Source organism: Seriola dumerili, unplaced genomic scaffold, assembly GCF_002260705.1.
Source record: "Seriola dumerili isolate Sdu_G_001 unplaced genomic scaffold, Sdu_1.0 BDQW01000044.1, whole genome shotgun sequence".
In the NCBI taxonomy this organism is placed as follows: Eukaryota; Metazoa; Chordata; class Actinopteri; order Carangiformes; family Carangidae; genus Seriola; species Seriola dumerili.
In genome coordinates this window covers 4,938,301-4,951,656 of record NW_019174299.1, presented here as the reverse complement: position 1 = coordinate 4,951,656, position 13,356 = coordinate 4,938,301, and the positions used below count along the sequence as shown (strand labels likewise).

At 41.9% G+C, this 13,356-nt stretch overlaps 1 protein-coding gene across 2 annotated transcripts in view; it reads left to right on the top strand.

Annotated features, from left to right (window-relative positions):
- Positions 1-12,910, top strand: part of lasp1 (LIM and SH3 protein 1) — a 30,876-nt gene extending 17,966 nt beyond the window's left edge. The window contains exons 4-7 of one of the 2 annotated variants that reach the window (XM_022739525.1): positions 4,371-4,478; positions 7,334-7,409; positions 8,421-8,515; positions 9,178-12,910. In XM_022739525.1, coding sequence (XP_022595246.1) covers positions 4,371-4,478; positions 7,334-7,409; positions 8,421-8,515; positions 9,178-9,351 — 453 coding nt within the window. In that variant the 3' untranslated portion in view covers positions 9,352-12,910. Of the gene's footprint in view, positions 1-4,370; positions 4,479-7,333; positions 7,410-8,417; positions 8,516-9,177 lie in introns of both variants that reach the window. The other variant, XM_022739524.1, reaches the window with a different exon arrangement.
- Positions 12,911-13,356: the final 446 nt, after the last annotated feature.

Below are 13,356 nucleotides of genomic sequence, written 5' to 3'. Positions count from 1 at the left end.
TTATACCATACCATGTTGGCTCATAATGCAGTGCTAATGGAGCCAATGCCTAGTGGCCCACAACGGATGTACTACTATTTTCTCTGCATCTTTGTTTGCTGTTTTTTTTTTTTTTTTTTTTTTTCTCCTTGGCCATTAACATCTGATTCAAATCTGCTTTTCTCCAAAGAGTCACCCATCTAGATCTGATTTCTAACCCAAGAAAACACCACTAAACCTGTTCCTGCAGAAGCTAAAATAACAAAGACCCAAATATATTCTGAGACAAAAAAAACCTCATCAGACCAAAATATCCATCTGAACTGGGTCATGTGTTATTGCCTTAATAAAGACAGCTCTGATGGAGAGACAGAGATTTATACTCAGCAACAGACTTTTAACAATGTCCACTGTGGCTGCCTGTAGTTAAAGGAGGATTGGCAAATCAAAGATCGAGCTAGTATAAGATGTTATTATATATGGTGGCAAACTAGTGGCAGACTGTCATCACCCTTGAAGACTGAGGTTTCACTTCACTTATTCAGGCCATGATGTCTGAGTTATGTTCCTTAGTAGTCTAGGAACTTATCTTACCAGTGTGACCACCAAAATAACCACAGAAAAAAAATCCCCTGAAAGCTACACAACACATATTGATACAAAATTACACGAAAATGCCAGTTTTCAGTGTCATTAATCACAACAACTCAGGAAGGGGAATAGGGAAGGATCCATGAGGGGAAAAAGCTTGTGGAGAGAGTGTCGTCCAGAGAGTAGGCCGGGCTTTACAAAGAAGGCACATCAGCCGTCTTATCCGAGTGTCAGTTTCAAACGCTACATGCGAGTCTGGGGTGTGTGTATGTGAGAAGGGGTTTTGTGGAGTAATGGGGTGGGGGTAGTGGTCATGTGGGGAGGAAGATAACTGAGGGATTGAGAGACAGATGGTGTTTTTCTACATGGATAGTGAAACCTAACAGCCCCCCACCATCACTCAACCATACACCAAGAGACAGTGATTATTCTAATGGTTTAACATAAACAGTCGCATAAGAATGAGCTCATAATACACAAAAGATGTTATTAGGTTAATCTGCTGATTATTTTCCTGCCTGTGAAATGTCAGAAAATAGTGAAAAAGGCCTTTTATAATGTGCCACAGCTCAAGGATATGATGCTTGTTTTATTCGACCTTTAGTGCAAAACCTCAACATAATAACTCTGTTGTCATATATGACAAACAAAGCATCAAATCTTTACATTAGAGAAGCTGGAACCACTGTATGTTTGGCAGTTTTGTTTAAAAAATGAATGAAATGGTGCATCGACAAAGATTGCTCAAAATATTTTTTTAGTTACAGAAAGTATGGAAGTGGTTAAAGAGCCAAAAAGCTGCTGATTGTGCTCCAAGTCGACCAGACTCCCTTAAGAAAAATGTCATTTTTGAAGAACTTCTGTGAAACTACAGAATATTTAAACTGCAAATGGTATTTTTTATTATAATTATATTCTTTTTTACCAATTTGACTGTTTTTTAAATCTCAAATAAATTCCAATAAATCCTATGAAAAATAAAAACTTGACCATGCGCATAACTTACACAAAGGTGCAGTTAATGTAGATATGTTAGGATAATATGAGCCTCTTGCATTGTGGTGATGTGTTATTGTTGTGCTGTGCACTTTGTAAGGAAGTTGAAGTTGTTTGTTGAGCACTGTGGCCATCTAACCTCTCACTACCGCTGCTGCTGTGTTGCTACGGGAACCCTATTGCTATGGTAGCAGGGTAGAGGTTTGTCACACCTCATTACAAGACAGAAAGAAACAAGACGGAGAGAGGGAGAAATAAAGAAACTGGAGAGAGCGAATTTGGGAGGAGGAGAGGGAGAGCAATGAGGCGGACATTAGCGAGGGGGAAAAAAAGGAAGAGACAGGAAGGCACCAACACAGAGAGAGGGAGGAGTGCAGGGTGAAAAAGGAAGAGATAAAAGTGAAATCCCCAGAGGAAGGAAAGCTAGAGGAATGCAAATAGAAGCAAAGAGAAAGATTATAATGGGGAAGAGCTCCAGCTCTATGGGATGACAGCGTCTGTTGCTGTTGAGGCAGTAAAATATGAATGAATGAAAAAGAAGCAGAGAGAGGACGGGAGTGTGGGTGGGGAAAGAAAGCAGAGGCATGATTGGAGGAGAAGAAGCTGTTGCATAGACCCAAAAAGACAAAGGAGACAGTCTGAGAAATAAAAATAGGGGGAGGATGATGTATTGACTGATGGGAGCAGAGCGAGAATGAAGGACAAAGATGGGTCGAGGCCGCATTAATCTTCTTCATGACTTATCTTTGTGCGCAGGCTTGAGCGCTGTGTATAATTTCCCATGGAATGAGGATCATCTATAGTTTTCACTCAAATCTCTCAGTGGACGTCACGCCAGGGGTGACAGCAGATATCGCACCACAACACACACGCGCGCACTCACACATCATCTATGAGTCACAACCATGTCATGTCATCACAAGGCGTCGGGAGATGAGAGGAGGATTGGTCAGCACTCTGTTTAGCAGTGTAAGACATTGTGTGGACCTTGTGGGAGAGGATGGAGGCACGGAGCTTTGTTTCCTGGTAATGGGCTGTGCAAGCGGGCTCCGGCTCCTTTTCTTGGAGGAGTGCAGGCAATTTGTGCAGTCACCGTGGAGGCAGGAGTGAGGATTTGGTGTGGGGAGGTGGAATTAAGTGATTTGTCATAGTTGAAATGTCATAGCGTGTGCCGAAGAGATCCGATGGACAAGAGCCAGAATGTGTGGCTGCTTGTTAAGTGTAAAAATAAAACGTACCTGACTTTCTCTTTCAGGTTTTTAGAGTGGTGTATGCGGTTGTGGGTTGGAGGACTCAGAATTAGCCACTGTCCAGCAGTGAGGGTGGGGTGGCTCCATGCATTGTAGTTTCTGATACTCATCTGACGCTGCATGGGCTGGACATTTCCTCTTCTGCCCTTAGGGTCAGGATAGGGTGGGAGGGCTGGAAACACACAAACCCGCACACTCTCTATTTGTCATACGCTACCTCTCATTCTGTCCATATATGGTTGCTGCCACGTCCTGTATGTGAGGCCTCCACTCCCCAGCAAACAGGAAGTAAGCGTCACCACAAAAGACTAAGCAGTATATGTGTGGCCAAGCTCTTTGCTTTCGCACAGAACACACACACACTCATAATGCTTACTTAAGTCATGGTTCATGCACAAGAAAACACGAGATTATTTCAGCCCCACAACTTGAAACGTTCTGGTTTGCTGAGTGGGTTCGCTGTGTTTTTCAGAGAATGGGGAAATACCAGGCTTGCATAAATATTACGACACATCCACGTAACTCACACTGACAGTCTCTACTAATGACACCAGAGCTCAACTGATGAATCGGCCAGGCGGAGATGTACCGAAATACCAGTTCCAAAATGTATTGAGGTAGTTTAGAAACGGTGTCATCTTGAATCCTAAAGTCAGTTTAATTGGACCACTATGATAGGTTAGCTCCTATAAACAAATATCTACATTAGAAACACTAACAACTAGAAGAATATGAAGGATACCATGGTTTCATTTGAGTTCCCTTTCCTCACATTGAACAGCATCAGTTTGATTTTAGGTTAAGAGCGCTGACAGTTAGATTTTTCAACTGTAAAATGTCTCAGCGATGTATCTCGGTCACAATTATTTGATAAAATGAATCTAAATATCAAGATTGTTTTCAATGTTATGTTCAGATCAATTTTGGTATTGGCTATTAATGTTACCACTGAGTATGTTGTATCACCATCAAATCTCTGCTTTATAGTGAGGAACATGACTGATCCAATACAATGACATGGTAATAGAATAATTCTTGTAGCCTTTTAAATTCCATTAAAATATAAGGTAAAATTTTATGGCAATCTTGACTCTTCCTTTCACTCGAGGAGTCATTTCAGGATTTTCTTGTTAATTCTCTAACAGTGTCGAAGCTGCAATAAAGTGAACAGTAAAACCATTTTCCCCCTGCTATAAAAGTACTTTATTAAGCCAAAGCACAGCTCATTAAAGCTCAGGACTGATCCATTAGCCAAACTATGTTCAGTATAACGTGGACATTGATGCCACAGATACTATAGATTAAGAAAACATTAAAATCTTAAGTTCTAAGAAAAGTAAATAATTGTATATCCATGTCAAGCAAGCACATCTGTATCTGTACGTTGAAAGAATCTAGGCCGGTGTTCCCTATAAATAACCATTTGCGCTGCATTTGTTGGATTCACAGACACATTGAAACTGTTCCATCTGGCTGTTTTAATGCATTTCAAGTCAAAATGTGACATGTATTAAGTCACACTTTGTTTCTAACCTGGTCGTGTTTGTTCTGCAGGTTCTCTACAGGGAGGATTTTGAGAAGAATAAAGGAAAAGGTTTCAGCGTGGTCGCAGACACGCCGGAGCTGCAGAGAATTAAGAAAACGCAGGATCAAATCAGCAATGTAAGTGTCAGCAGCACAGTCACCCAAAGGACCGGCCCTCGCTCACTCCACCTGTCCGTTTATTCCTCTACACGGTAACAGAAGAGCTCTAAATCACTAAACATTTAGAGCTCTTCTAGTGCTGTTTGCCGCCCTGACACCCTTGTGTGTAGCCAATCTGGTATGAATTGATGAGTTCATATGACTATTATCTCTTCCCGGCACTACTGAAGTGAGGATTTGTTCTGAGGAGGATAATTGGTCTATATGAGGTCCACTGACAAGGGTCCTTTCATTCCTTGAGAATTGCTGATATCACAGCTTCAAGCTAACTTTTAGGCAGGTCATGCTTATCTGGTACAGAGTTAAAAAGTTTGCAGAATACCGACATTGGCACTGTTATAACGACTTATAAAATTTACCGTCAGAAACCACCTATGGGAGAGCTGTAGGAAAGTTATTTCACTCCCTGACATTGGCTGCACCAATCTCAGGAAGTTTTATCATACTGTGCATGTTGTTTTTTTGTTTTGTTTTTTAAGTATCTTTCATCCTCCCACATCAGTAAATGTCAGGCTCCTTCTCCTCAAACCACTCCTCATTTATAGTAATGCAATTCTTCTCAAATCACTTTCCACATGGACTATTCTCCTCCACTCTCCCCTCCTCTCTCCCTCAGCTCCTCTTATTGATTTGCCATTTCTCTGTAAATACAAAGGAGCGATGCAGAAACGCACGCAGTGTTTACCTTGTGTCCCCAGACTGCTTAAATCACTTGTAAATGCCTTTTTATTTCTATGTGAAACACTCGAGCTCTCAAACACGAAACATGCGTTGTTACAGCTCTGTGCCGGGCTCGCTAATGGCATAATTAGTGTGGAGGGTGATGGGTAATTACTGCTTTCATGTGATGAAAGATCTTGCGTGACTGAGATCAAGGAAATTTGCAAGACAGAGAAAAAGACACAGACATATATTCCATGTGTTTATGGGTGCACACACAGACTAGCCACATCAAGATATCAAGTGCGTTAAGCCGGGAATGGATTGGGGCGCATCGTGAAGTGTTTTTTAGTCATACTGATAAACATCACATCTGCTCGCCATCAGAGCATCTTTCACAGCCAATCATAAGGGAACCGCTCCAGATGAATGCTACATTTTTCTCCCTTTTTCTTCTCTTCCCTGGACACTTAGAAACAACCCACTTTTACCCAGCAACCCCATGAACATCAGCAACGTGAACCTCTACTCGTCTAGATTTGGTTTTTGCTCTGTAATGACTCTTGGTCCACTCTCTTCCATTTCCCATCACCTTCCGCTTGTCAAGCAGCAAAAAAAGAAGTAGCAGAGGGGTTAGTTCAGCAGCAGGCAGGACACTTCCTGTATACACACACACACACACACACACACACACACACACACACACACACACTCTCTCTCTCTCTCTCTCTCTGTTCGATCTGCTCCTTCTAAACAAACCAAAATAATCTCCTTCACACACTCTCACTCAGCATATTGCACTTGAGAACAGCTGGAGTGTTCTCTCAGTCACACGCTTCACTGTCCTCGCACCAACACCCCGTCCCGTCATCCCATCCAGTCTGTGAACACACTCCTCGCTCACGTCGCTGGCACAGTGTGGTCTTTGAGCTGGGGACAGAATCAGGGTTGTAAATCTTGACTGAGGCACTGTGAGTCAGTCTGTTATCAGCCCGGCAATAAGGGGGACGGGTTATTTAGTGTAGTCATAGAGCAGTCACTCAGTTTCAGTTTCATCAGTGTGGCCCTGTTTCATGTTGTAGCACTGAATGCTGCCTTTGTCGCTCCAGCTGGAGAGGGTGTAGCGATATCATGAACTCATGTACTTCTGGTTTTTCTTTCATTACACCTCAGTTAATGATTTATAGATTCAACAAGCTCCTACCAAAATGTTCACTCACACTTGAGACACTAGCAATATAAATGATTTAAGTTACACTTTGAGTTGCTTAGTCATATGATTTCCCTCCCCCTCCTCGCCTCAATATTTCCTCTCGAAGACTCGAGTTCATTCCCTTTTTTTTTTTTCACTTCACCTGGTCGTCCCGATGTGTCAGCGTAGGTTGCTATGCAACTCTGAGCTCACACTACATCCGGCCACTGAGATGTCATTTCCTCTCAGCGTCAAGCTGCTTCCCGAGGCTTTGCTGCACGTAGTGCGCCCCACCTATCACCACAAATGCAGGGCTGCTGGAGAGCAAGTGGGAGACCCCTGGTGGATAGAAAATTAACTACACACTGTGACAGTTTACTGGAAAGAAAACTGCACCTGTGGATTTGAAGCCCTTTCCAGGGTATATGCAGGTCTTGAAAAGTCTGAAAAAGAAAAATGTTGTCAGTTTAAAACATCTTGAATTTAATTTACAAAAGTCTCAAATATTTTTCTAGGGTGCTGTTGGCAGTAATGTTAGTTATAAAATGGTTTTGTATGTGATTGTAGCCAAAACTGTCTCTGGTACCATTGTTCCAGACCTCTGATGTTATATATCCTTCTACCCATTTATCTGTCCATTGTCTGCTCCTTATTCCGATCCATGATTGTTAATGATGTTTTTGAGGAATTATTGTTACATATAGCCTGGAGGTAGTGACAGAAATATGATGTCAATGTCAATACATTCAAGCAATAATAAATAATTGAAGGCTGTATCATCCCCACTGGTTTTCAGTGATATCTTTCATAGCTTGACTGGTCTCACTGTAAAACCAGTGTTAAATTAAAAGGTCTTAAAAAGTTTAACTTGGTAAACCCTGCAGAAGGTGCTTGTACTCTCCATCTTTTATGGCCTATTTATGATCTGTGACCTCACGCTGTTTTTGTTTGTCTCTCGCAGATAAAGTACCATGAGGAGTTTGAGAAGAGGAAGATGGGAGGAGAGGCCCCACATCAGCCAAGCAGCCCCAGCCCAGGTAATTCTTTTTACAAACACACATTCATACTGGGCACTTGACAGAAGCAGCAGCAGCAGCAGTAGTTGTAGTAAAAGCACAAGGAAAAAATGTCCACAGGAGGGGGAACCAGGTTTATGGGAAGCAAATTTTCAAATCAGAAACATGAATTCCAGTTCACTCAAATCCCACAAAACATATAAATAACACCAGAACTATCTATTTGGCTTGGTAGCACTAATAAAAGGTGATTTCGGTGAACTTAAACCCTTCAGTGCCTTACAGTAGACATTTTGGTTGTATGAGAAAAGTACACTTAAGTGCTGCATGTACATTTTTCTTTAAGCTCGGCTCCATCCCTGCCACAGGCTGTATGAGCTCCACAGGTCGGGTGTTTCCTCGTCACACCACTCGGGGATCTTGGTCCTGACTTGTTCGGCCCTCCTCCTCTGCATTCAACTCACTCAGCTATAAATAGATAGATCGCTGTGTTTCACAATCATGAAAGTAATTAAGATATTGCATCATCTGAGCTTAAACAATCAAATAGTTTTAATCATTACTTGTTGCTCAAAACATTGTTTGCTTGAGCTCAGACTGAGCAACTTTGAAGTGATGAATATGAACAACATCAGGAACATTGTGTCGAAACGTTGATCAAAGCAAATGACCGCTGTACCTGCGGTTGAATTTTACATGCCTGACTTACACTTGCACACAGAAAGGCATTGTTCACTAGGTTGTGCAATAGGGAATCGAGAGCCATTGGTTGCACGTCTTGGCTTGACATGTTTGTGAATTCCTGTCCCTCTGAGATTCAGCGCAGACACGCAGACTGGAGTAAATACATCTGGCGTTAAGTGTATGCATTCAAAGCTTAACTCTTCTCTCCAAAACAATAGAACCGAGTTTACAGATTTATAGCTTGCTGCTGAGTCCTGGTGAGACTGATCTCTGAGACAGTGCAGCATTAGAAAATATGTTCCCAGCTCATTCATTTGCCTTCCTGTTTTCCTTTTGTTTTAACAGCAGCTTACCAGTCCTCTGCAGGCTCTCAGAACTACAACTATGAACCTGCTCCTGAACCAGTGCGCCAGGCGGCCGGCGGCCCGCCTCCCAGTGCTGGGGTAGGTCCTGCATTTGCACTTTTGCTGCAGTTGGACAGGAAGTACAACTTGAAACATGTTGGAAGCTGTTGTTGTTGTTGTTGTTATTTGCTCAAAAAATAAATCAGTTGGCAAGTATTTGGATTATTGATCAATTGTTTAAGTGTTTTTAAAGTGAGAATGCCAAAAGTTCCCTGGCTTTAGCTTCTGAAATGTAAATATTTGCTGGTTTTCCCAGACTTTTATGACAGAAAACTGAAGATTTGGGGCTTTTGGACGGTTGGTTGGACAAAAGAAGATATTTAAGACGTCAGCTTAGGTTTTAGGAAATCATATAAGGCATTTGTTTTACAATTTTATAGACAAAACTACGAATCCATTAATCCAGAAAGAAATGCATGTTATGTGATAGTGTATTGATTACTTGGCAGGGACCATGTGTTGTCAGTGATAATTGCACGAATTGTAACAATAACATTAAGACTTAAGCAGCATGTGAACCTTTCAGACACATTTTATTGCTGTAGTTTAGTGATATATGTGTGTAAAGAATTCTTTTTTATCAAAAATAACACGTTCTTATATCGATGATTTCTGCTGCAGCTCCTTTCTCTCAGACTGTAACTATGGCAGCTGTTTGCAGGAACTGACTGACCTCCTTCGTGTTCACTGTGTGTCCACAGAAGCGGTACAGGGCAGTGTATGACTACTCTGCCGCCGACGAGGACGAGGTGTCCTTCATGGACGGAGATGTGATCGTAGATGTGCAGCAGATCGACGAGGGCTGGATGTACGGCCGTGTGGAGCGCACCGGCCAGCAGGGCATGCTGCCTGCCAACTACGTGGAGGCCATCTGAGTGAGAGGGAAGGAATAAAAGAGGGAGAGGAAAAAAGGAGGAGGAGGTAGAGAAAGGGAGGGAAAGAAGGAAAGGAAAAGCCCAGTGCCATCTCATCTTAACGCCGCTTTCTCTTGATTTTACTCTTGTTCCCTAATCTGTCCTGTGAGACCTTAACCCCCCCCCCACCACCACCACCACCGCCGCCGCCGCCGCTGCCCCCTGCCATCCTTACTCTGCTCTCACTGTTCAGCTTGCCAACCACAGACACCCTCTATCTATCTGTCTGTCTGTCCTTCTTCTTTCTGTCTGTCTGCCTGCTTGCCTCTCTGTCCGTCTGTCTGTGCTGATGTCTGTCTCTGTTTGGATGTTCATCATCATCCTCTTGATCTTTTTCCCCCCCAATCCTGGCTCCACTCTCGTGCTGTCACAAGTGGAAATTGAAAGTCTTAAAAGATAAACTCACAGTTCATCGCACTACGTCAGGGGTCATGCCGTGTTCACACAGCTCCATCCTAGCTCCAGCACTTAACAATCCTGACACAACATCATGCAAAAACAAAGAAGGAAAAAATGTACAAAGCCCCTTTCCCCCCCCACAAGTCAGTCACCACAGCTGCAGACATTATTCTGTGGAGGAAGTAAGTTAGAAGTGTGGGTGGGTGTGACATTGTCATAGGCTCATTTGTGTTGTTTTCGCTTTAATTTTGCAGTGTGATCATGGCCAGACTGGAAACACAGTGTAGAATCTCAGTCTATCAGAACTAAGCTTGAATATTTTTGACTTGTGCACATTCCTTTAACCTCTAACCCTGTTGCTGTTGCACCAATCAGCCAGTTATCAGTCTTAACAGAGAGGTTTTTAATATATTTATAGATGGACGCACATCTCGCCATTGTGTGCTCAAGTAGGCACCCTCGTGTTTCAGCACTGCATTGTGGGTATCATTGTGAAACTGGAAATCGCAGCCTAACTGTAGAGCACCCCCTGTTGTTGCCTTTCTCGGGCGTGTCAGATACAGGAGGGATCAGGGACAAGTTAGGGGGACGTTATCAGTCCATCTCTTGCAGCCACACTGAATACATCACCTCAGTAGGTGTGGATGTACAGTCCATACACCTCTATTCCTGTTGTTTTTTTTTGTTTGTTTTTGTTTTTGTTTTTTTGTTTTTTTCGCAGCCTGAATGCCTTCAGTCCTCAAGAAGAATCACAAAGTTACGGTGATGAAGGTTCGAGGAAAGGAGATGGGAACAGGTTAAGTCCGTTCCCTTTTTGCTACAAAACCACCATCATAAAGAGAACACATTTACAAAAGAAAAGGCCAAGCACAACTCTATATTTTTTTATTTTCAATTTATTCCACTGTTCTTGTGAGTCTTTTAATTTCATTTGATGTGAGACAACTTGGCTGTGGTAAATGTTGTTGATGTTTTTCTCATGCTGTTCTTCCTTTGCCTTTTCTTGTTGTTGTAAGAAGCTTATTTTCAAAAAAAAAAAAAAAAAATGTTAGTGTGTTAAATAAATAAACCAGCAACTCAATATATGAATCAAGACAGAAGAGTTTATGTGGACCAGTGCAGCCGCAGTATTAGATCAGTCGTGGGATTAATCCACCTGGGTCAGAACAGTGCTGGCAGCAGGTTTGAGAAATGAGCCCAATGCTCGCCAGTCAGGCCTGTTTCTGACCAATGTATCTCTATTAATGCTGTTTATCATTCTGGAGCTTCTAAGAAAGCTCTGGTCATTAAAACATCAAGAAAGGCAAGTGTTTTTGGTCCAATCTCGCAATTGAAACTATTTTTGATATCTGACCAGCGAATCAGCCAAAATGTACCAGCATTTGGTTTTTTGGTGGTCACTAAATGTAAGGAAGTTTGGTTCATAAACACAAAATGAAGCATTTAAGTTGCTGGCTGTTACACAGAAATGCTGCATCATTCCTCCACTCTAGATATTGTATTTCTGTGAGGACCTTATCAGACTTTAAATATGATATCTGACCATCTCTGTGGTGTAAATAATACCATTTGCCCCTGACCATACACACACCTCTTCCCCCTTTTCTTGCTGTTTCATTCTCCCATGATGCACTGTGACAGTCACAGGCATGAGCGATCAGGGCGGTGTGTTTTTAGGTGGGGTGGGAGGGGCCGAAAATATTTCAGCTTTATTAAAAGAAACCAGGCTCTCACTATGTAGCTAGATGACATTGTACAATTGTATATGTATCATAAAGGTAAGTTAGGGAAAATGTTTTTACAGGTCATGGTGCTCTGGGAAGTGGCTTGCCTGCAGATTAAAAAAAAAATAATAGAAAAAAAAAGCAGTTCATATTTTTTGTGAATGTGGCTGAGGGGAAGTCATGTGGTTTTAAAAGTCGACTCATGGAGAAAATCCAATGTGGTGCAAGTTGTCAGTTGGTGTTGAACATTCATAAAAAATTTAGCAACTTTCGAATGTGATGAATTGTGACAGTGCTGATGAACATAACTGAATCAGAAGAAAAAAAGCACCTCAGACTGGTTAACAGGTTGCCAAACAAAATGAATGAACACACTGTTCAGTATGTATGCCTGTATTTTGCATTAACCTCTCTACTTGACAACAGGATAAGTTTATTTGCAAAGCAGATGCTAGATCAGAAAGCTGTTTTAGAGCTCAAGGTTGTGTGTTTCACTTGGGTAAACTGAAGAGTTGGTGGTTTTGCTTGAAGTGAAATGATTGTTGTTCCTGGCTTGAGATGATGTTTGCCCAAATTTAATTTAATAACAAAGCTATTCGCACTGGTAGCCTCCGCTGCTCTGCGGCCTGCATCCAATCCAAACTTTTTTTTTTTTTTTTGTTGTTGTCTTGAGGTCGTTGGTGTTGGCAGTAGGTGTTCTGAGTGAAATGAAAAAGTGGCCAAAGACAGCCAGTGTTGTGTTCAGTGTAGCTCAGGATGGATTTGTTAAGGCAAAGTCAAATTTGAGCATGTGGTGATGTAAGTGTGCGGGGCCGGGGGCAACACAGGGCAAGCGATCTGATGCTCTTAATCTCCCAGGCTGTGAGGCAGGGCAAGTTGTTTGTCTGACCTGGATATTAGTCAGGAGTTAACCTCTTTGCGCCAAATACCGCTCCTCTGCTCTGTCATCACTCATCTACTGAACGTCATATCATAACCCTGTTTCCATTCAGTTTCTGTCTAGTATCCTGTCCACCCGTCTGCTGCGATCCCTCTTTCCTTCAGCCTTCATCGTAGGCTCCTGCGCTTCTGATGAATCATCCCCCTGCTTCTATGATACTGGTTATATACTGTAGACTTTGCAGTGTGAAATCATGTAATACACAATCGCAGGTTTAGCATTCAGACCAGTTTTGTGCATTCCATCTTAAACTGTTTTGTTTTTGATATAATTTTGTTATTTTTTAAATAAAAAAATAAAGATACCATATGCATATTGACATATACGTGTATTCAAAACTCATACTGAATACATACTCCGAATTAAGGACCTGATATCATCTCCTGTTGCCCTGTTACAGCACTTCAAATTGTACTTATGATTCTGCAGATTCAATAAAATGTCATTTTTCTCAGACTGTTGTTTGTGCCACGTCTTCTGTTGTGCTGCAGGATTGTGGTAAAAATGTTGCTGTCCTTCAGATCATCACCGGATTAACCTGTTAGGGTGACAGAGGGAACCCCCACCCCACCCACCCACCGAGTGTGAGCTATATAAACTACAATAACAAAGTCTTGGCTATAAGGCTTATTGATGAGTGGGTAACTTATCAACATATATCCACTTATCATGCCTTATTTCTTCAGACACAGATCAGTAAGTCAAGCTGACACAAGATAACATTTATTCTATGGAAATTTCTCATTCGAATGTGTTGATGCAAAACCTTCATCACCTGAAGAATAATGTCAGGGGAGTATTTTATTTTAAGATAAATTTGGGGCAAAATGGCTGCTTTGATTGAGATTATGTAAGACTGGTCCTGGCACAGCTATTACTGAATCATTTTACACAGTGTCTACG